Below are 23,853 nucleotides of genomic sequence, written 5' to 3'. Positions count from 1 at the left end.
GTGAGTGATTTTTATATATATATCTACTATGAATGCTAGAGAAATATCTTCTTTGACTCTTTCGTGGGTGATTGGATAATATGACATTCATGACTTAATCAGTGGCTAATTAAGGTGTTTAACAAATGATGTATATATGTTTCTTTTTAAGTGTGAGATGAGTGTTTTAAAGATAGATTCAACCTTATCGATCCAATCCAAATTGAATCTTCAGATTATCCCAGCCTTATAATTAGATTTGTTAGATATTTCATAAAAAGAGATCTTTCATTTGACAAAAGCGCCATATAAATTATAGTGTTAATAAAATTTTTTAACATCATATATTTTTTCACAAAGTAATACATATAAAATATTAAATATAAAATTATTATGCACTTTTTATATAGCAGTTTAAATTTTTTTTGTTTAGAAGAAATAATTTGTAATCATATAAATTAACATTGACTAATAACAAATTTTTTAATAGAACTTCGATCTACGACAAATTAATTTCTAACTTATTAGACCGAACGATATGGTAGGAAACACACAAAAAAAAATTATAAATTAACATAAAAAGTACTTTCAAAAGAAAAAATTATGATAACTTATATCCAATATTTATAATATTTATTTCATCCAATTAATAAAATGAAGACGTATATATTTTTTTTCTCAGTATTATTTGGTTTTAACATTACACCAAATATATATTTTCTATAAGAAAAATCTACCTAACAAAAAATCAAACTTGAAATAGTGTAACAAATATTTTCAAAGAATGCAACAACTCTTGTTTATTTTGTTGCCACAAGATTCCACCACCACCACACAAAGAGTGTATGAAAATATGGCTAAACTAGAGAAAGTGTCTCTCAACATTATTCATCATCTATGGCTCTTCTTCCCTCTCCTCTCAGAACTCTCTTCCATAATATCTCATCCCAACGGTTTCTTCCAAACCCCATCATCACTCTTAATCATACACTCACTCCCTCAAAGGAGATTATGCACCTGAACCACAGTAGAAGCAGCAACTCCATGGCCTTGGCTGTTTCCTACAGATATTTCACTGAGGAGGAAGAAGAGGATGAAGAGGACCACAACTTTGATGAAGCTGTGGCTCTCTTCAATGGTGGAGAGTACTATAAATGCCATGACTATCTTGAAGCTCTTTGGCACAATGCCGAAGACCCTACCAGGACATTGATTCATGGAATACTCCAATGTGCAGTTGGTTTTCATCATCTCTTCAACCAGGTTGTTACTTATATATTGTTCCAAGAAATTCTTATATATTCAAAAAACTGTGTATACTAAAAATGAACCACCAAATCAGCCACCAATACAAAATATATGCTAAAATACAAAATACTCATTGAAAATGAATTAAACATATGTATTTATACACAAATATGTGGTGACAGATTTAAAGACTGATTTTTGGTGTGCGTATAGCATTTTTAATATTGAGAGAGGAAGATACAAGTTTTGCACTATATGTTCAAGAATAGCATGGACCAAAACATTTGGCAAAATGTTTTGTAATACCACACATTGTTTTCTAAGACACCTAAACGATTGATTTTTATTCTTAAATCTTGTTTTGTTGTGTGTCCTGTTATCATCTATTTCCAAATGTTCAGATAAAGTTTAAGAATTTCCAATCTAGTGTCAAAAATCAATTTCTTTAATAAAGGTATGGTTTATGCATGGGTTTTGAGCTACTCTTGTCTAAACAAGATTCTCATGGATGAATAGAATCACAGAGGAGCAATGATGCAGTTAGGAGAAGGACTATGTAAGCTGAGAAAGATGGAGTTCTCAAATGGTCCATTTCAAAAGTTTGAGAGGGAGATCTCTGCTGTGTTGGACTTTATCTACCAGACACAGATTGAATTAGCAGCATGTATGCCATTCTTTAAAACTTTCTAATGCCATGCAATCATCTTGTTCGATTTTTGGGAAATTACGTTTTTCTCCCTTGGATTTGTGCAGGTAGTGAGGATATGTGTGTTGCAATGGATCAAACAGAAAGATCATACCAACTTCTTGGGGAATATGCTGCAGGGCAGCGTGTATATGATCTGGAACTTGGTCATGATGCAATAGTTTACATTGTGTTCTGCCCTCAAGGATCTTATGGCATCACTGAAGCCCCGAGGGTAAAGCTTCCTACACTTAAGGCTACTACTGAACATCTAATGGCCTATGAATACTAGGATACGTTTTCACATGATCAATCTTGTGGCTCAAGGCACATGCAAGATTTGTTCTTGACTCTATATTAGAGAATATGCTATCTCACTTGCCAAGGAATCCCCCTTTGCAAATATTCATCATAGAATTCTGAATTCTAATACCAAGACACTGTTAGTTGAAGTTGCAAATTCTTTTTCTTCTTAACTAGTAGTTCTAGGTTCGATTATTGATTCTTGACTTCTAACTCCTTAGCATAGAGTAAGAAGAAAGTTATGCTTCCTATGAAATCTTAAATGTTCAAACAGGATTACTTTCAACGGAAACATGTGTACCTAAGAAGAATAGTGTAAATTCCAAAGTAAACTTCACAAAATTACAAGCATTTTTTCCACAATCCGCAGTAGGCATATATTGATGCTAAATTGCTAAGTAATCAAACACATCCTGGTTGAACAAAGAAAAGTAACCCTGAGGTTTCATTATAGTAAAGCATTTTATATTGTCTAAAACTATCAAAGTATAAAATGTCAATCTATTGATCAAATACAAGAGACATTTCCTTTTCTGTTTCTGGCGTTCTGGCTAACAGGTATCGATCGGCTAAGTGGACATTGCAAGATTGCTATGAACATCTATGTCAGAATGATGCCGGAACAAATTACCTACATTAATGGTCAAATCAAGAGAATTAAAAAATAAGCCAAGACAAACATTATTTAGCAGAGTAAGATTTCACAATTAACATGTAAAGAAGTGTTTCCGCACTTAAGCATTTATTTGGGTTTAGTGTAAGAAAATTATAAGTAACGCGAGTGAACTGTGCTTAGACGCTTCGTAAAACCACACAGATCTACGTTCTTAGGCAAACAACGGCCAAATAGAACCATTTTCTGTATTATTACGATAATATATACAGATTCCTGATTCATCCAAATAGCACTAACTACTAGTGGCACTGAAACCAAACTGTATATTCTTATGTTTATTAACTGCCAGCATATGATATGATGAAGATATATTATACAGTGTTCTGGAAGAATAAAACTTTGCTGTAGTTGTGAACTCTATGGTTTCTCATCTTCATCCAACTGAGACACTGTCCATTTCTTTCATTTTCTTTAGATTAAGACAATAAAACTTCAAACATTTAAAGCTAATGGAACCATGACTGTCATTAGTATAATTGAACCCTTAGTTAATCTTGGCAGCCTCAATACTACCACTGAAAGAAGATAATAATTGAAGAGATTAGGAGCACAAATACAATGCACATACATAGAGAGAGAGAGAGAGAACCTGTTTCTTCCTCTTTAAGCAACAGTCAGAGGTTTATAATCACTCTGAGGAGAGCTCCAAAAGCGGAAATACATAAATTGCATCAAAATCTACAAAATATTATCAAGGTCAACCACATCAATCCCTTTTGTCTGCAAACATTTTTGTTCATGGCTCAGTTGGAATATTATTCTGTTTGTCTTTTTGCGTGTGTGTGTGTGTGTGTGTGTTTTTGTTCAATTAAACCAAAGAGCTATGTATTCTCTTTTCTTTTCTGTAACAGCATATTCTTCTTAATTCAAATGAAAAGAAAAGATACAGATAAGGGGGAAAGGGGAAAAAAAGAGGGAGGGCAGGGGGAATATTTTCATACGACCTTAGATTTAATACTAATTCTCACCACTTTTCAATGTGTTTCTGTAAGGCTGAAATAATAAACATACATAACTTTCCAACTTAATAAGCTAAATTCCAAATTATCTTGTTCATCCTACTGCAATTGCATATTGCAAAAGCTGCAATGTCTGCAATCATGACAACCACGACTGCGACTGCATCCGCAACTTTAATTTAAAACCAGATCCTACTAATAACATGCCAAGAAGGATCCACTTTTCTCTAGCAAGATTTGTTATGAGATAAATTCACAGAAAAGGATACAAAGCCATCTAGAAGGACACATCCTCCTGCATCCACTAGCCATGGTAGATTTGGTTTGATTCTTGACCATTCCAAGCTGATCACAAGTATGCTAAAATAAAAGAAAAAGAAAAAGGAAAAGAAAAAAGATGTTCATGTTCTTTCAGCATATGTGATAATTTAATCCTATCCTTTATTTTTTGGCTGGCCAAATTCATTGGTACTAAGATTTAAATTAGAGAAGATAATACAAACCAGAAGCATACCTTCCAACATAAGTGGCATTCCCCATTAAAGCAAAAAGAAACATCAAAGGATTGAGGCCCTGTATATTATAATTGGAAATTTAGATTCTGCAATGTTAGTTAATTGATTCCGGTTCATACATAAAGAATCTCAACCTTAATAGTTAAGAGTCCCTAACCTCAGCATGACCTCTTCTGATCTGAAAAAGATTGATGAGAATTTTGTGTCACTATAACTAATCAGACCATGATCTATCTTATCATTAGCACATAAAAATAAAAGGCAGCCCGGTGCACAAGCATCCACGTTAACGCAGGGTCCGGGAAAGGGCCTCAACAAAGGGTGTAATATACGCAGCCTAACCTGATAATTACATCAGTGGTTGTTTCCACTGCTTGAAACCCGTGACCTTGAGGTCACATGGAGACAACTCAACCGTTGCTCCAAGGCTCCCCTTCATTAGCACATATAAATAATTTTAAATATAAAAAAATTTCAACCAAAGGCAGTAGAAAATATAACTCACATTCAGACATATTTGAGGCAGCCTTCCACCCAAATATATAAATGTCATTGCCCAACCAAGTAAGGTCCCGAGGCTTCCTGCTAAACCTTCTTCTAGCATCTGCTCGCCACCAACCTCCATTTGCAGAAAGAATTTATTACCGATAGGATAAGTGAAATCCCTTTGTTTTTCTTTTGACATATTTGAAAGTTGAAAATCAATGAGCTTAGATGCTGCTTAAAATTGAATTTTAGTCATTCAGAGAAATATTGTCATTCACCCTGAGTTGTGACACATAAATTTACTAAAAAGTTGTCAGCAATACTAGAATTCAGAGAACCTAGAGATAGAAAGAGAAATGGATATTAGGGTCTTTACACTACTGAGTCAGTTATGACTCTGTTATAGTGACAGTTGTCAGTAACTGTCAATTCTGTTATGAACAGTATTCTAACACTGCAGTCCCTACACTGCACCTCCAATTCTATTAAATGCATTACCTGAAAGAGCTTTCTTCCAACATAAATCACAACTTCTTGTCTTGGGTTGGAGATCAAGGGGTCAATTCTTCTATCCAGTGATTGAAGGAAGTTGATAGCACCAAGAAAAGTTAATGTTGACACCTGAACCAAGCTTAGATGGGATTATATTTCAATATTAGCACTGTGGCAGTTATATACAATTGAGGTGGGATAAATAGACTGTTTACCAAACAAAAAGTACTCTTGATCTTTATAGCTGGCGCAGATTGTCGGATGGCAGCTGAACCGAGCAGACCCTCATGTATGGAGCCTACATAAGAGGATGTTGGTGATGCTCTTTGGGCTAAGACAGATCCTGCTGTTGGTGTAAAACTCTTAGACAAATATCTTGCTGACCTAATTTATTCAAAACAACATAAGCTTATCAATAACAAGTTTTCAATATTTCAAGCAACATTTTGCTTGTAGATCACTAAGAACACATAACACACTATTAATAACAAATAATGTGCTCCGTTTTAATCCTATCTCTGTGACATATATAAGGATTAGAACAGGATCAACTTTTCCCTGCATTGACTACTTGAACAAATCACTAACCATGTAATTCCTAAATGATCCTCTAAAATGAAAGATATCTTGATTTTAAACTTATATAACTCCTTGAAACCCAAATTTTCAAATTATATACTGCCCAAGATTGATGGAATCAGACATAATCATGTATAAAAGAACAACAAACTGATAGGGAGATTCAGGTTGACCAAGAAGTTAAAGCACAAGAATGCATTCGAGTAGATTTAAAGGAGAAGGATTAGTTACTGGTAGAATAATTCTGAATTGGGACTTTGAGGTTGTCCTGGAAAAGGAATAGGAGAACTCATTTTAGCACCATCACTGAAATCATCATATTCATCATTATGCTCAGCATCACTAGCTTTTTGCTCTGCACTGTTGCTTCGTCTAAATATTTCTGGTGTCTCAGGCTGCCCATAGGAAATTAAAAGAATCTGTGTTATCCCACAAACTTCCCCAAAATAGTGTAGTTATGACATAGTATGTTGTTACTGAACAACATTTTCCAACCACTTCGTATGATCTAATACTCTTATTCTGTCATTTAGACATTTACTGTGTTTGCTTCTATTCACATTTCTTAAGAAATCTCAACTTTTCTTTTTCCAGTTTTGGAAAGGTAATGATGATCAGCAAACACATACAAGATGAAATGTTAACATGCAATCATAAAAGTAAGAAGCTTGCACCTCGTGCTGTCTCTTGTACTTTTGTCCATGATATATGTGCTCATAATAAATGGTTTGCGAACCAAGTGCAATGGTTATTATGGTATAAAGCTGCATATTAATACATCATGAGAAAGGTCACATAAACTAGCTGAGGCTGCAAAAGGCATATTAAAATAAAAATTAATTTCATAATCCCTTGGTCTTCATCTAGAATACTTACCACTGCCACATATAACTGAGTTGGAAGCTGCACCAGATAAAATGAAAGCAATCACTAAGCATGAATTTAAGTATGATCAATTATGGATTGCCATTTGGCGGGCATACGATATACTATAGATTCAGCAAGAACACCATTCAGAAAATGGATACACAAAAACTTATGTAATCCTGACAGTATGGGCAGCATAATCACACATGCAGTTGGATTAAATTTAAAATCTCAAACATCAATATGATACAACTTATAACAAACAAGAGCTACTTCTAAGTATTACTTTTAAGTAAACTAGTATTTTCCCAAGAAAAGCCAAGAGTTCAAAATGAAAGTAGTATTCCTTTGCAAACTAGTAATTATCTGAGTTTTAGATAAATACTGTTGGTGTGCTGGAACTAAAGTGAACTGAAATAGTTGTATTATACTAGAAGTGTATCCTTGGTTTATTTGTCTGAACACACAGACACAATACTGAAAGTCTTCTCTCCGCCTATCTCTTTCAACAGTAATGAGTATTTTTTTTGGAGAAAAGATTTTCGGTTATCATGTTAAATATGTAGAGTGTTTTCAGAAAAATGTCAAATACAAAAGATTTAATGTCTAGTGTTATCATCAAAGATACATTTTTCACCATAAGTAAGAAAAATATCTAGTGAGACAAGTAAGAAATCCAGTACTGTTGATGTGACTCTATTCAGGAAAATAGAGCAAACTCTTAAGCTTATCGCTCCAACATACAGGCTACTTGTTATAGCATTACAAGAAAAAATAAACACTCACAGTTGCAGGCTCAAGAATGCATCCCAAGAGGTTGAAGATATCTCTGCCAGTAAAAAATAAACTGAATCAGAATACTGAGATTCATCTCACACCACATGTGTAGTGTAGATTCAAATAATAGACCAGCAGAAACACAGTAGATTAAATATGAGTGGTTAATAACTTAATAGCTACAAAGAATAAAGTTAATAGTTAATTTACCCGATTACCCATGTGAACAAGAAAGTGAGAGAGAGACCCTTAGCAGATTTTGCAGTGTAGTTTGTGATTATTTGAGGTATCTCAGCAATAACCCAAACAATGACACTGATTACACCTAAAATGTAAGAAGCTGTCTCCCTTGTACTGCTGCTCATGTGGTATAGAGAGAAGCCCTCTAAGGCTCTCATAGTCATTGTTGCGTCAAATTAGAGGAACCTTGTTTGTTTCTCCACAATCCTGAAAACCAGGTGAAGAAGGGAACATAATAAATCAGCAGCACAGAATCTTCTTTGAATATAGCACTAATCTAATCACATGAAAGTTGACTCATATTTGCTGCATAACAAGCCAAAAATGTGCCAAATAAAATAAAACAGTATACAACCTTGGCAATAAACTATAATCAAGCAATAATATATAATATAAAAGGAATCTTGAGTAATAATGCTTACCTTTTGCAAAGTAAGAAAGCTATAAAGGTTTTTTAATTTGTGTTTTGATTTTGTATGTTTTTCCTTTTTAGAATTTTGTTACCTGTCTTTATATTCTATTTTTTTCACTCTTTCCTTTACAAAATCCTGAAAGTAAAAGATACAAAAGCAAAACCGGAAAATATTTTCACAAAGCAAACTATTGCATGTCATTACTTAGAGCTTGTTTGGGTGAGCTTCTAAGAAAAGATCTTTTTTTGAGTTATCTTTTTCTAAAAGATCTTATGGAAAAGTAAAAGTAATTTTATGTTTGGATATCTCATGCAAAAATATCTTTTATCTATCAATTATGTTTGGGTATAATAATATAAAAGTACTTTTTTGTTTATTACCTATTAATACCATAATTGTGACACCAATTATCATACATGGTGGAATCAACTATATAAATCAAATCATGATATTATATCTTATCATAAATGATATTTACATGTAAATCATATTCAAAGACGTAAATGATCCTGTATGAATACAAAAATATGGAAAAAATTTTAGCATAGCACAAACCATAAACTAACAGAGAAGAAGGTGCAACAAAAAAGATAATAAAATGTTATTACTTATCTCAAATAGTGTGATATTTCTGGAGGCATTGGTAACCGAAAAAAAAAAGCAATTAAGGCGTAGGAGATAAAAGTATCTGGAAAGGAGTACAATATTCTCAAGCTGAAGCATCCATCATTATAGGTTTCTACTTTACGAATTGCTTTGGTGTTATTTATAAGATGAACCAAATTGCGAAGCAAATTGAAGTTTGTACCCAAAAATCCTAAAGGGGATAATCAAAGAAGAATATAGCTTGAAATTCAAATGCAACAATTAAACATAGGGGAAAAAAATCATGCAAACACAAGATTAGTAACATGATGAAATGAGCGTTAACAGAAAATTAATCGTTGTTGATAATAAATGATCCAATAATGCGTACAATGCATGCACAGGGGAAAATGAACTCCATACCCAGAAAGAAAGGAACGACGCAAAATACCGGAGTTGCTTACCGACCTCAGCAGTCAGGGTTTATAATAAGTCCCGAAAATTATTAGAAGATACCAAATAAGTCCCGAAAATTATTAATATGTTTAAATTATTAATATTGTTTATAGAAAAGTATAAGAAAACAATAAGAATATTATACTATGTGAACAATAGAGTAAAAAAAAATTAAAATTATAAATTATATTATTTATTAATTATTTTTAATTTTAGATTTTAAAATTAAAAAAAAGGATTAGCAATTAAACTAAGACTTGGTTTGGTAAAGCTTTTTGAAGAGGTGTTTGTGCTTTTTATAAGCTCAAACTCCTCATTTTGTGTTTGGTAAATAAAAAAGATCATGTGCTTGTGCTTGATTTAATACTTGTATTTATGTCTATTATAGTATTTTTAAATTTTAAAAGCTATTTTACTAAACACAATTAATGTTGCTTATAAGCTATTTTTTATTTGATTTACCAAACATAAATGCTACAACTTTTAAAAAGTTATCTTTTAAAAGTTAATTTTTATAAGCTACTTTTAAAAAGTAAAAACCAAACTAAGCCTGAGAGTCCTACTAGGGAGGACTATTTGTACAAATGGGCTATTGCGTAACAAAACATCTTCCCAAAAGCTTAAACTGATTTTGGGGTTCACACAAGATCAAACTTTTGACTTTTTAGATCTAGATCTCTAATACCATGTCATGATACCACTCATTCCAAAAGCTTCAACTGATGGAAAAAGATAACACTAATGGTTATATCTCTAATACTCCCTAAACCTCCATTGTACACATTGTACAAATATTCCATTGGCTTCTCATACTTTCCCTTAAACTAAATCACAATTGGCACTGTTACTCTCAACTTCACGCTAATTTACCATTCTCCATTTGTGATCTCCGGTCCGCAGACTCACCCTCGGTGCCGCTGCACTTTCTCGTTATCTGGTCCAATGTCGCCCAGCCTCCCGTCACTATAGCCCAGCTTCCCGTCGAAGCCTCTCCTCATCCCGCTTGCCGTAGCAACGTCAGATCGCTCTGCGGCAGTGCCATGTATCCTCCTTCCCGCTGCCGGCCGTGCAGACCCCATCACAGCCCTCGCCTTCACCGTCGCAGCCTCACCTTGCGCAGCAGTTCCGTTGACATCCAGGGGCATACGTAGCAACATTTTCATATGTGCATCACCCTCACATGCACGTAAATGGAGTCCATCCCTCCGTAACCACACTCGTGCATTCCTTTGCTGCTACAGCCCTGGCTGTACCGACGCCACCACAGCCCCCCTGCCGACACCGTCGTAGCCTCACCATGCATGGTAGTTCCCTTCGCAGACACAACCACACCCGCGCCTTCTCCCTCGTGTAACACCTTACCATACAGAGCCTTATATTTAAGTCATGCATGAGATAGAGGTGGTGAGGTATTATGACCTCTAAAGTAAAGTTATATATATATATATATATATATATATATATATATATATATATATATATATATATATATATATATATAGTGAAAAAGATTTATAAATAGGAGCCTTTGAAGAAAATGGTAAAGCAAAATCGTTAAATCGAAAAAGCGCAACAATCACGAAGCAATAAAGTAAACGAAGCAACGTAAAAGTAAGCTAACATGGATATAGACAAAAGAGGGTTCCAAGGTACAAATATCAAAGCTCAAAACTAGGCTCTCGAAGACTAAACCGGCCAGAGCACATAAGTGTATATACATATATATAAGAGAACCCAAAAGAATCCCAAAATATAGAGTTACAAAACCTGTTTCTCCAAAATAACTTCTAAGAGAAAGTTGATACGTCATATATACAATAAGTGGAGATAATAAGTATCTATATAAGTACATATAACCAAAATAAAGTCCCAACAGCTCAAAGATCTTTGCTATCAAAAGCTTCCAGCATGCCTCAGCGAGGTACCTCACGTCCTGCATCTGAAAATCACAAAATCCGCATGGAATGAGCACCGGAGGTTCTCAGTATGGTAACAGTGCCCACATATCTAACATATCATGTCCCGGGAAAGCTGACAACATTGAGAGTGCGTGCCGGTTTCGAATCAATCAAAACAAGAATCAATTCGTTAGTAGCATAGTCAAAACCAATAATGAACTCTCACGGTCAAATGTTAAATTCAAATTAAAGTAACCGAGATCAAGAGTAACTCAACCTCGGGTCGTTCTTCCTAGGAATGCAATTGAAGTGTTATACGCTTTCGGTTGTTAGAAGAAAAGGGGGGCTTTGGAAATCAAAGAACTAAAGATTAAAAGAACTTAACAAATAAAGGAACTAAGGAATGATCAAAATTAGAATGAATGCAAGTAAAAAGGAAAACAAGATCAAAACTAGTGAAAATGTTATAAATGTATAACGAAGCCTTGACTTGGAAATGAGGATCCAAGAAATCCTATCATCGCCATAACCACAACTATGGTAATTATCTTGAGTTAATCTCGCTTAGTTAACCCCAAACATCGAGGAGTAAGTCAAGCAAGTATAATTGACATTAATCCATTAGTCCTAACCAACTTACCAAACTAGTTGATAAAAGCCTAGCTTTAATGGAAACAAGAGTCAACTAACTACCCAAGAATTATCACTAAATGTCGAACATTATGACTCTAGTATTCTAGGAACTCAAACCTCAAGTCAAGGTGTGAAAATCTACTCAAAAGTCATAATTAACATTTTCACAAACACCTTGTGGGCATAAAAATAAAACATGGAACATTGCAAAGACAAATAAAAGCTATAACCAAATATTCACAAAACCAACTATAAACAAGTAATCAAGCATGTATAAAGTATAAAACATAAAATTCATCCATCAAAACTTCAAGAACTCAAAATTGCAAATATTAACAAGTAACTTGAACCAAAGAGAAATAAAAGCAAAAGTGATATAATTAAAGAGAAATTAAAGAGTACTTGACGATCTGATTTCTATCGGTAAAGAAATTCAAAATTATAATCGCATTGTAAGTATAGTTTCTAAACCAACAGAAAATCCTTTCGTACAAAAGTTTTGGTTGTCACTTAAGCAAATCCAATAAAATTTATAACCGAAGTATTCAAACCTCGGGTCATTTTCTCAAGGAATTGCAGGGAGGTGTGTTTTATTATTGGTTATGGAAAATAGTATTGTTGGGTTTTTGAAAGGGTTGAACAAGAGAAATAAATTGCAAGAAAAATAAATTAATAATTAAGAAAATCTATTGGCAAGGTATGAGAACTGGAAATCCTATCCTAGTTATCCTTATCAGGTGTTATGAGAATTGGATTTTTGGTGCACGAATTTGTGATCCGCACAACTAACCAGCAAGTGCACTGGGTCGTCCAAGTAATACCTTACGTGAGTAAGGGTCGATCCCACGGAGATTATTGGTTTGAAGCAAGCTATGTTTATTTTATTATTCTTAGTCAGGATATTAATTAAAATTATCAGTTGGAATTATTAGATTGGAAAAATAAAAGAGAGTAATAGCGTTACTTGTTGTGCAGTAATGAGAAATATGTTGGAGTTTTGGAGATGCTTTGTCCTTCGAATTTCAACTCTTCCTTAAAATCCTTCAACACACGCAAGGCTCCTTCCATGGCAAGCTCTATGTAGGGTGTCACCGTTGTCAATGGCTACTTCCCATCCTCTCAGTGAAAACGTTCCTATGCTCTGTCACAGCACGGCTAATCATCTGTCGGTTCTCAATCAGGTTGGAATAGAATCCATTGATTCTTTTGCGTCTGTCACTAACGCCCAGCCTTCAGGAGTTTGAAGCTCGTCACAGTCATTCAATCCCAGAATCCTACTCGGAATACCACAGACAAGGTTTAGACTTTCCGGATTCTCATGAATGCCGCCATCAATCCAGCTTATACCACGAAGATTCTGAGTAATGAATCTAAGAGATACTCATTCAATCTGATGTAGAACGGAGGTGGTTGTCAGGCACACGTTCATGGATTGAGGAAGGTGATGAGTGTCACGGATCATCACCTTCTCCATAATTAAGCGCGAATGAACATCTTAGATAAGAACAAGCGTTTTTGAATGGAAAATAAAGGAATTGTATTAATTCATCGAGATGCTGTAGAGCTCCTCACCCCCAACAATGGAGTTTAGAGACTCATGCCGTCAAAAAGTATGTAATTCAGATCTGAAAATGTCATGAGGTACAGAATAATTCTCTAAAAGTTGTTTAAATAGTAAACTAGTAACCTAGGTTTACAGAATATGAATAAGCTAAGATAATTGGTGCAGAAATCCACTTCTGGGGCCCACTTGGTGTGTGCTGGGGCTGAGACTAAAGCTATCCACGAGTAGAGGCTTTTTTTGGAGTTAAACTCCAAGTTATGACGTGTTTTGGGCGTTCAACTCCGGATCATGACGTTTTTCTGGCGTTTAACTCCAGACAGCAGCATGTACTTGACGTCATCTATCTTCGCGCAAAGTATGGACTATTATATATTGCTGGAAAGCCCTGGATGTCTACTTTCCAACGCCGTTGAGAGCGTGCCAATTGGACTCCTGTAGCTCCAGAAAATCCATTTTGAGTGCAGGGAGGTCAGGATCCAACAGCATCAGCAGTCCTTTTTCAGCCTAAATCAAATTTTTGCTCAGCTTCCTCAATTTCAGCCAGAAAATACCTGAAATCACAGAAAAATACACACACTCATAGTAAAGTCCAGAAATATGATTTTTGCTTAAAAACTAATAAAATTCTATTAAAAACTAATTAAAACATACTAAAATCTACATGAAATTACCCCCAAAAAGCGTATAAAATATCCGCTCATCACAACACCAAACTTAAACTGTTGCTTGTCCTCAAGCAACTAGATAAATAAAATAGGATGAGAGAAATTGAGAAGTAATAATATTTAAGAGTTTTAAATGGAGCTCAGATTCTTCTTAGATGAGCGGGGCTTGTAGCTTTTTGTTTCTGAACAGTTTTGGCATCTCCCTTTATCCTTTGAATTTCAGAATGATTGGCGTCCATAGGAACTCAGAATTCAGATAGTATTATTGATTTTCTTAGTGTAGTATGTTGATTCTTGAACACAGTTATTTATGAGTCTTGGCCGTGGCCCTAAGCACTTTGTTTTCCAGTATTACCACCAGATACATAAATGCCACAGACACATGACTAGGTGAACCTTTTTCAGATTGTGACTTAGCTTTGCTAGAGTCCCCAGTCAGAGGTGTCCAGAGCTCTTGAGCACACTCTGTTTGCCTTGGATCACGACTTTAACCACTCAGTCTCAAGTTTGTAACTTGGACCTGCATGCCACAAGCACATGGTTAGGGACAGCTTGGTTTAGCCGCTTAGGCCTGGAACTATTTCCTTAGACCCTCCTATCCACTGATGCTCAAAGCCTTGGATCCTTTTCACCCTTGCCTTTTGGTTTTAAGGGCTCGTGGCTTTTTCTATTGCTCCTTCTTTTTTTTTTGACTGCTTTTTCTTGCTTCAAAAATCAATTTCATGATTTTTCAGATCATCAATAATATTTTTCGTGTTCCTCATTCTTTCAGGAGCCAATATTCATCAAATTCAAAGTACAATTTATGCACTGTTCAAGCATTCATTCAGAGAACAAAAAGTATTGCCACCACACATAATTAATTATAATTTTTATTATTAAGAACTCGAAAAATATAGATTACTTCTTTATTCTAAAAAAAATCTACTACTTTATTCATGCCTGATGATGATGAGAAAAATAAATTATAGCTTAATTGGAAATAAAATCAAAATAGACATACTAATTACTACTAAATCTCCTAAGGTAAATTTCTAAAATAATACTATCACTAAGTTAAAGCAGAAAAATTGGAACTCAGCAACCTGTTGTTTTGAGGAGTAGATGTTCCTCTAATCTGTGGGGTGCTTTTCAAGGATTAATTTTTGGCGCTTTAGCTCCCTTAGATCACGCCCTTGCTCTTCCTGTTCCTTAAGCAGTTTGCAAAGCATGCTACTTTGATTGTTCTGTTCTTCCTTTATTTGGTCCATAGCTTCTTGCAATTTGGAAATAGAAGCCTCAAGATGTTCCCAATATTCGAATTGAGGCAGTTCTGGGAGGGCTTCCTGTGCTCTCCTCTTGGCTGAATCATCTTGTTGCTGTTGCCTGACCATTGATATTCCCGTGATTGGCCTCTCAACTGGAATATACTCTGTTATTCCAATCTTCACTCCGGCATCTTTGCAGAGCATAGAAATTAAGCTTGGATAGGCCAATTTGGCGTCCTTGGAATTCCTGTTTGCTATTTTGTATAGCTCACATGAGATCAGTTGATGGACTTCTACCTCTTTTCCCAACATGATGCAGTGAATCATGACAGCTCTTTTAATGGTAACTTCAGAACGGTTGCTGGTGGGCAATATGGAACGCCCAATGAAATCTAGCCAGCCTCTGGCTACTGGTTTTAGATCTTCTCTTTTGAGTTGAATTGGGGTGCCAGTGGTGCTGGTGGTCCACCTGGCTTCAGGGATGCATATATCCTCTAGAATCTTGTCTAGACCTTTATTCACCCTCATCATTCTCCTGTTAAAGGAATCTGGGTCATCTTTCAGTTGAGGAATCTTAAATATCTCCCTGATCTTATCAGGATGGGTATGAACAATCTTTCCTCTGACTAAGGTCCGATGGTCATAGAGAGCAGCTCCAATTATTCTCTGCCTGTCTGTCTGCCATAGATTAGAATAGAACTCCTGAACCATGTTTCTTCCCACTTTCGTTTCAGGATTGGTCAGAATTTCCCAATTCCTGATTCGAATTTGCTCTTGAATCTCTTGATATTCATCTTCTTTCAGATCAAATTTGACTTCCGGGATCACTGATCTGTGACTCATTATTTTGTAGTAATGGTCTGAATGTTCTTTAGTTAAGAACTTTCCTTGATTCCAAAGTGGCTTTGGAGCACTCTCTTTCTTGCCCCTTGGGGTGGGTTGTTTTCCTTTAGGGGCCATGATCTTAATGAGTATGTTTTTGTGATCACGGATAACCACACCAAACTTAGAGCTTTGCTTGTCCTCAAGCAAAAGAGAAGAAAGGAGAGGGATAGGAAGAGAGCAAGTGTTGCAAGGTGAGGATGAGTGGGGCGCCGAATTCAATATATGGGGAGGGGGGGTGGGAAATTTCGAAAATAAGAGAAGGATAAGATAGAAGATATGATTTATAAAAGATAGATATGATAAGAAAAAGATATAGTTTAAAAGAGAAAGATATGAATAATAATTAAAAAGATAGATTTGAACTTTTAATTTTGAAAAAGATTTTTAAAGAGATAATTGAGTTTTGAAAACAAACTTTAAAAGAGTTGGATTGGATTGAAAAATAATTTGTCTTTATGGATTAAGATACATTTGATATTTTTGAAAAAGGGATTTTAGAAATTAGGATTTTTAGAAAACTAATTTGATTTGAGGGATGATAATTTGAAATATGTTTATGCAAGAAATTATGAATTGAAACATAAAAAATTAGAAAATTTGTAAAGAGAAACGAATTTTACCTCCTCCCCACCATCCTGGCGTTAAACGCCCAACTGCTGCATGGTTTGGGCGTTTGATGCCCAAATGTTGCTTCTCTTGGGCGTTCAACGCCCAGCTGATGCATCTTTCTGGCGTTGAACGCCAGGAAGTCCTTTGTCACTGGGCGTTTTTCTGAACGCCCAAGATGCTGCCAATCTGGCGTTAAACGCCCAGAAGGTGCTTCTTTTTGGCGTTTAACGCCCAGAAGATGCTTCTTTCTGGCGTTTAACGCCCAGAAAGCTACCCTCACTGGCGTTGAACGCCCAGTAGGTGCTTCTTTTGGGCGTTCAATGCCCAAAATGTTTCTTACTGCCCTTTTTTCGCCAGTGAGCTTCCAAATTCTCCTGTAACTCTGTGAATTCAATCAATTGCTTGTTTACCTTGAAGATATTTTGACCTATACCTGTAAAAATTAACAGAAACAAATAAAATTAAATTTTGTGATTGGCTGGGTTGCCTCCCAACAAGCGCTTCTTTAATGTCATTAGCTGGACTATTACTGAGTCTTAATTAAGTCTCAGTTTTGAGCATTCTTGCTCAAAATTTCCTTCAAGATAATGTTTAACTCTTTGTCCATTAACAATGAACTTTTTGTTAGAGTCATTGTCCTGAAGCTCTATGTATCCATATGGTGATACGTTTGTAATGACATATGGACCTCTCCACCGGGATTTTAATTTCCCGGGGAATAATTTGAGCCTAGAATTAAATAGCAGAACCTTCTGTCCCGGCTCAAAGACTCTGGATGACAATTTCTTATCATGCCATCTTTTCGCTTTCTCTTTGTAAATCTTTGCATTCTCGAAAGCATTGAGTCTAAATTCCTCTAGCTTATTTAACTGGAGCAATCTTTTTTTCTCCAGCTATCTTGGCATCAAGGTTTAGGAATCTGGTTGCCCAGTAGGCCTTATGTTCCAGTTCCACTGGCAAGTGACATGCCTTTCCATACACAAGCTGGTATGGAGAGGTCTCTATAGGGGTCTTGAATGCTGTTATGTATGCCCACAGAGCATCATCCAAGCTCCTTGCCCAATCCTTTCTACGGTTAATTACAGTCCGTTCCAGGATTCTTTTGAGTTCTCTATTTGAGACTTCAGCTTGCCCATTAGTTTGTGGGTGATATGGAGTAGCTACCCTGTGGCTAACTCCATAACGAACCAGAGCAGAGTAAAGCTGTTTATTGCAGAAATGAGTGCCCCCATCACTGATTAACACTCTAGGGATACCAAATCTGCTGAAGATGTGTTTCTGGAGGAATTTTAACACTATTTTAGTGTCATTGGTGGGTGTTGCAATAGCCTCCACCCATTTGGATACATAATCCACTGCCACCAGAATATAAGTGTTTGAGTATGATGGTGGGAAGGGTCCCATGAAGTCAATGCCCCATACATCAAACAACTCAATCTCCAAGATCCCTTGCTGAGGCATGGCGTAACTGTGAGGTAGATTGCCAGATCTTTGGCAACTATCACAATTAAGTACATACACTCGGGAGTCTTTATAGAGAGTAGGCCAGTAGAAGCCACTTTGGAGGACTCTTGTGGCTGTTCGCTCACTTCCAAAATGTCCTCCATACTGTGATCCATGGCAGTGCCATAGGATCTTCTGTGCTTCTTCCTTAGGCACACATCTACGGATTACTCCGTCTGCACATCTCTTAAAGAGATATGGCTCATCCCAAAGATAATACTTTGCATCCGTGATCAGCTTCTTTATTTGCTGTCTACTATACTCTTTGGGTATAAATCTCACTGCCTTGTAGTTTGCAATGTCTGCAAACCATGGCACTTCCTGGATGGCAAAGAGTTGCTCATCCGGAAAGGTTTCAGAGATCTCAGTGAGAGGGAGGGACACCCCTTCTACTGGTTCTATTCGGGACAGGTGGTCTGCTACCTGATTCTCTGTCCCTTTTCTGTCTCTTATTTCTATATCAAACTCTTGCAGAAGCAATACCCATCTTATAAGTCTGGGTTTTGAATCCTGCTTTGTGAGTAGATATTTAAGAGCAGCATGATCAGTGTACACAATCACTTTTGATCCTACTAAATAGGATCTGAATTTGTCAATGGCGTAAACCACTGCAAGTAGCTCTTTTTCTGTGGTTGTGTAATTCTTCTGAGCGTCATTTAGAACACGACTGGCATAGTAAATGACGTGCAGAAGCTTGTCATGCCTTTGTCCCAACACTGCACCAATGGCATGGTCACTGGCATCACACATTAGTTCAAATGGCAATGCCCAGTTTGGTGCAGAGATGATTGGTGTTGAGACCAATTTTGCTTTCAGGGTCTCAAATGCCTGCAGACACTCTTTATCAAAGATAAATGGCGTGTCAGCAGCTAGCAGGTTGCTTAGAGGTTTGGCGATTTTTGAAAAATCCTTTATAAACCTCCTATAGAATCCTGCATGCCCCAGAAAGCTTCTGATTGCCTTAACATTGGCAGGTGGTGGTAATTTTTCAATTACTTCAACTTTAGCTTGATCCACCTCTATTCCCTTGTTCGAGATTTTGTGCCCAAGGACAATTCCTTCAGTCACCATAAAGTGACACTTTTCCCAGTTTAAAACTAGGTTGGTCTCTTGGCATCTCTTTAGAACAAGTGCTAAATGGTTAAGGCAGGAGCTGAATGAGTCTCCAAACACTGAAAAGTCATCCATGAAGACTTCCAGAAATTTTTCCACCATATCAGAGAAAATTGAGAGCATGCACCTCTGAAAGGTTGCAGGTGCATTGCACAGGCCAAATGGCATCCTTCTGTATGCAAATACTCCAGATGGGCATATGAATGCCGTTTTCTCCTGATCCTGGGGATCTACTACAATTTGATTATAACCTGAATATCCATCCAGGAAGCAGTAGTATTCATGACCTGCTAGTCTTTCTAGCATCTGGTCTATGAATGGTAAAGGAAAATGATCCTTTCTGGTGGCTGTATTGAGCCTTCTGTAATCAATACACATATAAAAAGGAAAGAATATACCATGGTGGGTTGTCTCCCACCTAACACTTTTAGTTAAAGTCCTTAAGTTGGACATTTGGTGAGTCCCTTATCATGGTGGCTTGTGCTTGTACTGATCCTTGAATCCCCACCAATGTTTGTAATTCCAATGGCCTCCGGGATCCCAAACTAGGCACACACAGCCATCAAGCAATCTAAAGTAAGTGACAAGGCCCCAAAAGTGTTGACTGTTGCAGTGAATTCCGGGGTCCCAAATCTTGCTTTTGAACCCGTCTTTTTGTTGATCATCATGATTCCATACGGGTGGCACGCAATTGAAATTCTCACTAAGGCATCCAAACAGCTTCCTAGACCCATTCAATTGAGCTTTACACCAAACCTTGCATTTTAATTTGGAGCATACAGCCATGTTGAACCTTGCTTGACAACTCCAACTACTAACCATTTTCCTCTTGCTCTTAATGCCACAAAGAGTTCTAAGTTGACCATCCGTCTCCAGTAGCCCATATTCAAGTGGGAAGGTAAAGGTCAAGGATAAGAATTTTACCCATTTGAACATTGTGTTGGACAGTAATGGCCTTTGGAGAGGTATTTCTAATGAATTTGCAAGCTCCACTCCCTTGTGCTCTTCTCTGACAACTTCCACCTCTTTGCAAGCTTCTTCAATTTCAACCTCTTCCTCTTGGTAGCTTTCTTCCGATTCAATCTCTTCTTCATTGCTCACCAAGGGCATGGGAGGTTGTGCTTTGGTGCACGAAATTGTGATCTCTACTTTTCACAACTCAAACAATCCCCGGTAATGGCTCCAAAAACTTGGTGCTCAATACCATGGTCTAAACATAATTTCACAACTTCACACAACTAACCAGCAAGTGCACTGGGTCGTCCAAGTAATAAACCTTACGCGAGTAAGGGTCGATCCCACGGAGATTGTTGGTATGAAGCAAGCTATGGTCACCTTGTAAATCTCAGTCAGGCAGATTCAAATGATTATGGATGATTTATGAATAAAACATAAAACAAGGATAGAGATACTTATGTAATTCATTGGTGAGAATTTCAGATAAGCATATGGAGATGCTTCGTCCCTTCCGTCTCTCTGCTTTCCTACTGTCTTCATCCAATCCTTCTTACTCCCTTCCATGGCAAGCTGTATGTTGGGCATCACCATTGTTAGTGGCTACAGTCCCGTCCTCTCAGTGAAAATTTTCAATGCACCATGTCACGGCACGGCTAATCATCTGTCGGTTCTCAATCAGGTTGGAATAGAATCCATTGATTCTTTTGCGTCTGTCACTAACGCCAAGCCTTCAGGAGTTTGAAGCTCGTCACAGTCATTCAATCATTGAATCCTACTCAGAATACCACAGACAAGGTTTAGACCTTTCGGATTCTCTTGAATGCTGCCATCAATTATAGCTTATACCACGAAGATTCCGATTAAGGAATCCAAGAGATAAACATTCAAGCCTTGTTTGCTTGTAGAACGGGAGTGGTTGTCAGTCACGCGTTCATAAGTGAGAATGATGATGAGCATCACATAATCATCACATTCATCAAGTTCTTGAGTGCGAATGAATATCTTGGAATAAGAACAAGCTGAATTGAATAGAAGAACAATAGTAATTGCATTAATACTCGAGGTACAGCAGAGCTCCACACCTTAATCTATGGTGTGTAGAAACTCCACCATTGAAAATACATAAGAACAAGGTCTAGGCATGGCCGTGAGGCCAGCCCCCAAAACGTGATCAAAAGATTCAAAGATCTCCTGATTCTAAATACAATAGTAAAAGGTCCTATTTGTAGAGAACTAGTAGCCTAGGGTTTACAAAGATGAGTAATGACATAAAAATCCACTTCCGGGCCCACTTGGTGTGTGCTTGGGCTGAGCATTGAAGCTTTCATCTGTAGAGACTTTTCTTGGAGTTAAACGCCAGCTTTTGTGCCAGTTTGGGCGTTTAACTCCCATTCTTGTGCCAGTTTCGGCGTTTAACACCGGGCAGTTTTGAGCTGATTTGGAACGCCAGTTTGGGCCATCAAATCTCGGGCAAAGTATGAACTATTATACATTGCGGGAAAGCCCAGGATGTCTACTTTCCAACGCCGTTGAGAGCGAGCCAATTGGGTTTCTGTAACTCCAGAAAATCCACTTCGAGTGCAGGGAGGTCAGAATCCAACAGCATCTGCAGTCCTTTTCAGTCTCTGAATCAGATTTTTGCTCAGGTCCCTCAATTTCAGCCAGAAAATACCTGAAATCACAGAAAAACACACAAACTCATAGTAAAGTCCAGAAAAGTAAATTTTAACTAAAAACTAATAAAAATATAATAAAAAGTAACTAAAACATACTAAAAATATACTAAAAACAATGCCAAAAAGCGTATAAATTATCCGCTCATCACAACACCAAACTTAAATTGTTGCTTGTCCCCAAGCAACTGAAAATCAAATAAGATAAAAGGAAGAGAATATGCAATGAATTCCAAAAACATCTATGAAGATCAGTATTAATTAGATGAGTGGGGCTTTTAGCTTTTTGCCTCTGAACAGTTTTGGCATCTCACTCTATCCTTTGAAATTCATAATGATTGGCTTCTATAGGAACTCAGAATCCAGATAGTGTTATTGATTCTCCTAGTTAAGTATGATAATTCTTGAACACAGCTACTTTATGAGTCTTGGCCGTGGCCCAAAGCACTCTGTCTTCCAGTATTACCACCGGATACATACATGCCACAGACACATAATTGGGTGAACCTTTTCAGATTGTGACTCAGCTTTGCTAGAGTCCCTAATTAGAGGTGTCCAGGGTTCTTAAGCACACTCTTTTTGCCTTGGATCACAACTTTATTTCTTTCTTTTTCTTTTTTCTCTTTTTTTTTTCGTTTTTTTCTCTCTTTTTTTTGAATATTCACTACTTTTTCTTGCTTCAAGAATCATTTTTATGATTTTTCAGATCCTCAGTAACATGTCTCCTTTTTCATCATTCTTTCAAGAGCCAACCATTCATGAATAACAAATTCAAAAGACATATGCACTGTTTAAGCATACATTCAGAAAACAAAAGTATTGCCACCACATCAAAATAATTAATCTGTTATAAAATTCAAAATTCATGTAATTCTTCTCTTTTTCAATTAAGAACGTTTTTCATTCAAGAAAGGTGATGGATTCATAGGACATTCATAACTTTAAGGCATAGACACTAAGACACTAATGATCATGTAATAAGACACAAACATGGATAAACATAAGTATAAAATTTGAAAAACAAGAAAATAAAGAACAAGGAAATTAAAGAACGGGTCCACCTTAGTGATGGCGGCTTGTTCTTCCTCTTGAAGATCTTATGGAGTGCTTGAGCTCCTCAATGTCTCTTCCTTGCCTTTGTTGCTCCTCTCTCATGATTCTTTGATCTTCTCTAATTTCATGGAGGAGGATGGAATGTTCTTGGTGCTCCACCCTTAGTTGTCCCATGTTGGAACTCAATTCTCCTAGGGAGGTGTTGATTTGCTCCCAATAGTTTTGTGGAGGAAAGTGCATCCCTTGAGGCATCTCAGGAATTTCATGATGAGTCGGATCTCTTGTTTGCTCCATCTTTTTCTTAGTGATGGGCTTGTCCTCATCAATGGGGATGTCTCCCTCTATGTCAACTCCAACTGAATAACAGAGGTGACAAATGAGATAGGGAAAGGCTAACCTTGCCAAGGTAGAGGACTTGTCCACCACCTTATAAAGTTCTTGGGCTATAACCTCATGAACTTCTACTTCTTCTCCAATCATGATGCTATTGATGAGCGGATAATTTATACGCTTTTTGGCATTGTTTTTAGTATGTTTTTAGTAGTTTTAGTTGAGTTCTTAGTATATTTTTATTAGTTTTTAGTTAAAATTCACTTTTCTGGACTTTACTATGAGTTTGTGTGTTTTTCTGTGATTTCAGGTATTTTCTGGCTGAAATTGAGGGACCTGAGCAAAAATCTGATTCAGAGACTGAAAAGGACTACAGATGCTGTTGGATTCTGACCTCCCTGCACTCGAAGTGGATTTTCTGGAGCTACAGAAGCCCAATTGGCGCGCTCTCAACGGCGTTGGA

General features: G+C 36.7%; 2 protein-coding genes across 4 annotated transcripts; one reads left to right on the top strand and one right to left on the bottom strand.

Moving 5' to 3' along the window:
* The first annotated feature begins 785 nt into the window (after window positions 1–785).
* On the top strand, window positions 786–2,364 carry LOC130936164 (uncharacterized). 2 transcript variants are annotated; one of them, XM_057866187.1, is made up of 3 exons: window positions 786–1,245; window positions 1,744–1,891; window positions 1,981–2,364. In XM_057866187.1, exons 1-3 carry the CDS (start codon window positions 877–879, stop codon window positions 2,202–2,204), a joined length of 741 nt encoding a protein of 246 aa, XP_057722170.1. In that variant the 5' UTR covers window positions 786–876; the 3' UTR covers window positions 2,205–2,364. The 2 variants fall into 2 exon arrangements, with proteins under 2 accessions (XP_057722170.1, XP_057722171.1); XM_057866188.1 differs by having other exon boundaries at window positions 792–1,242.
* Window positions 2,365–2,526: 162 nt separating this feature from the next.
* On the bottom strand, window positions 2,527–9,277 carry LOC130936163 (probable vacuolar amino acid transporter YPQ1). Of its 2 annotated transcripts, XM_057866185.1 has the most exons (14): window positions 9,228–9,277; window positions 7,777–8,013; window positions 7,576–7,618; window positions 6,799–6,825; window positions 6,597–6,686; window positions 6,154–6,317; window positions 5,559–5,727; window positions 5,350–5,472; window positions 4,871–4,984; window positions 4,523–4,543; window positions 4,365–4,423; window positions 4,120–4,210; window positions 3,481–3,569; window positions 2,527–2,846 (listed from the first exon to the last, which is right to left on the bottom strand). In XM_057866185.1, the coding sequence occupies exons 2-13, from the start codon at window positions 7,968–7,970 to the stop codon at window positions 3,495–3,497; spliced, it is 1,170 nt and encodes a 389-aa protein (XP_057722168.1). In that variant the 5' UTR covers window positions 7,971–8,013; window positions 9,228–9,277; the 3' UTR covers window positions 2,527–2,846; window positions 3,481–3,494. The 2 variants fall into 2 exon arrangements, with proteins under 2 accessions (XP_057722168.1, XP_057722169.1); XM_057866186.1 differs by lacking the exons at window positions 2,527–2,846; window positions 3,481–3,569; window positions 4,120–4,210; window positions 9,228–9,277 and having other exon boundaries at window positions 4,373–4,423; window positions 4,500–4,543; window positions 7,777–8,090.
* Window positions 9,278–23,853: the final 14,576 nt, after the last annotated feature.

Source organism: Arachis stenosperma, chromosome 6, assembly GCF_014773155.1.
Source record: "Arachis stenosperma cultivar V10309 chromosome 6, arast.V10309.gnm1.PFL2, whole genome shotgun sequence".
Classification (NCBI taxonomy): domain Eukaryota; kingdom Viridiplantae; phylum Streptophyta; class Magnoliopsida; order Fabales; family Fabaceae; genus Arachis; species Arachis stenosperma.
Note: the sequence above shows the minus strand (reverse complement) of the source record. Positions and strands in the feature narration are given on the sequence as shown.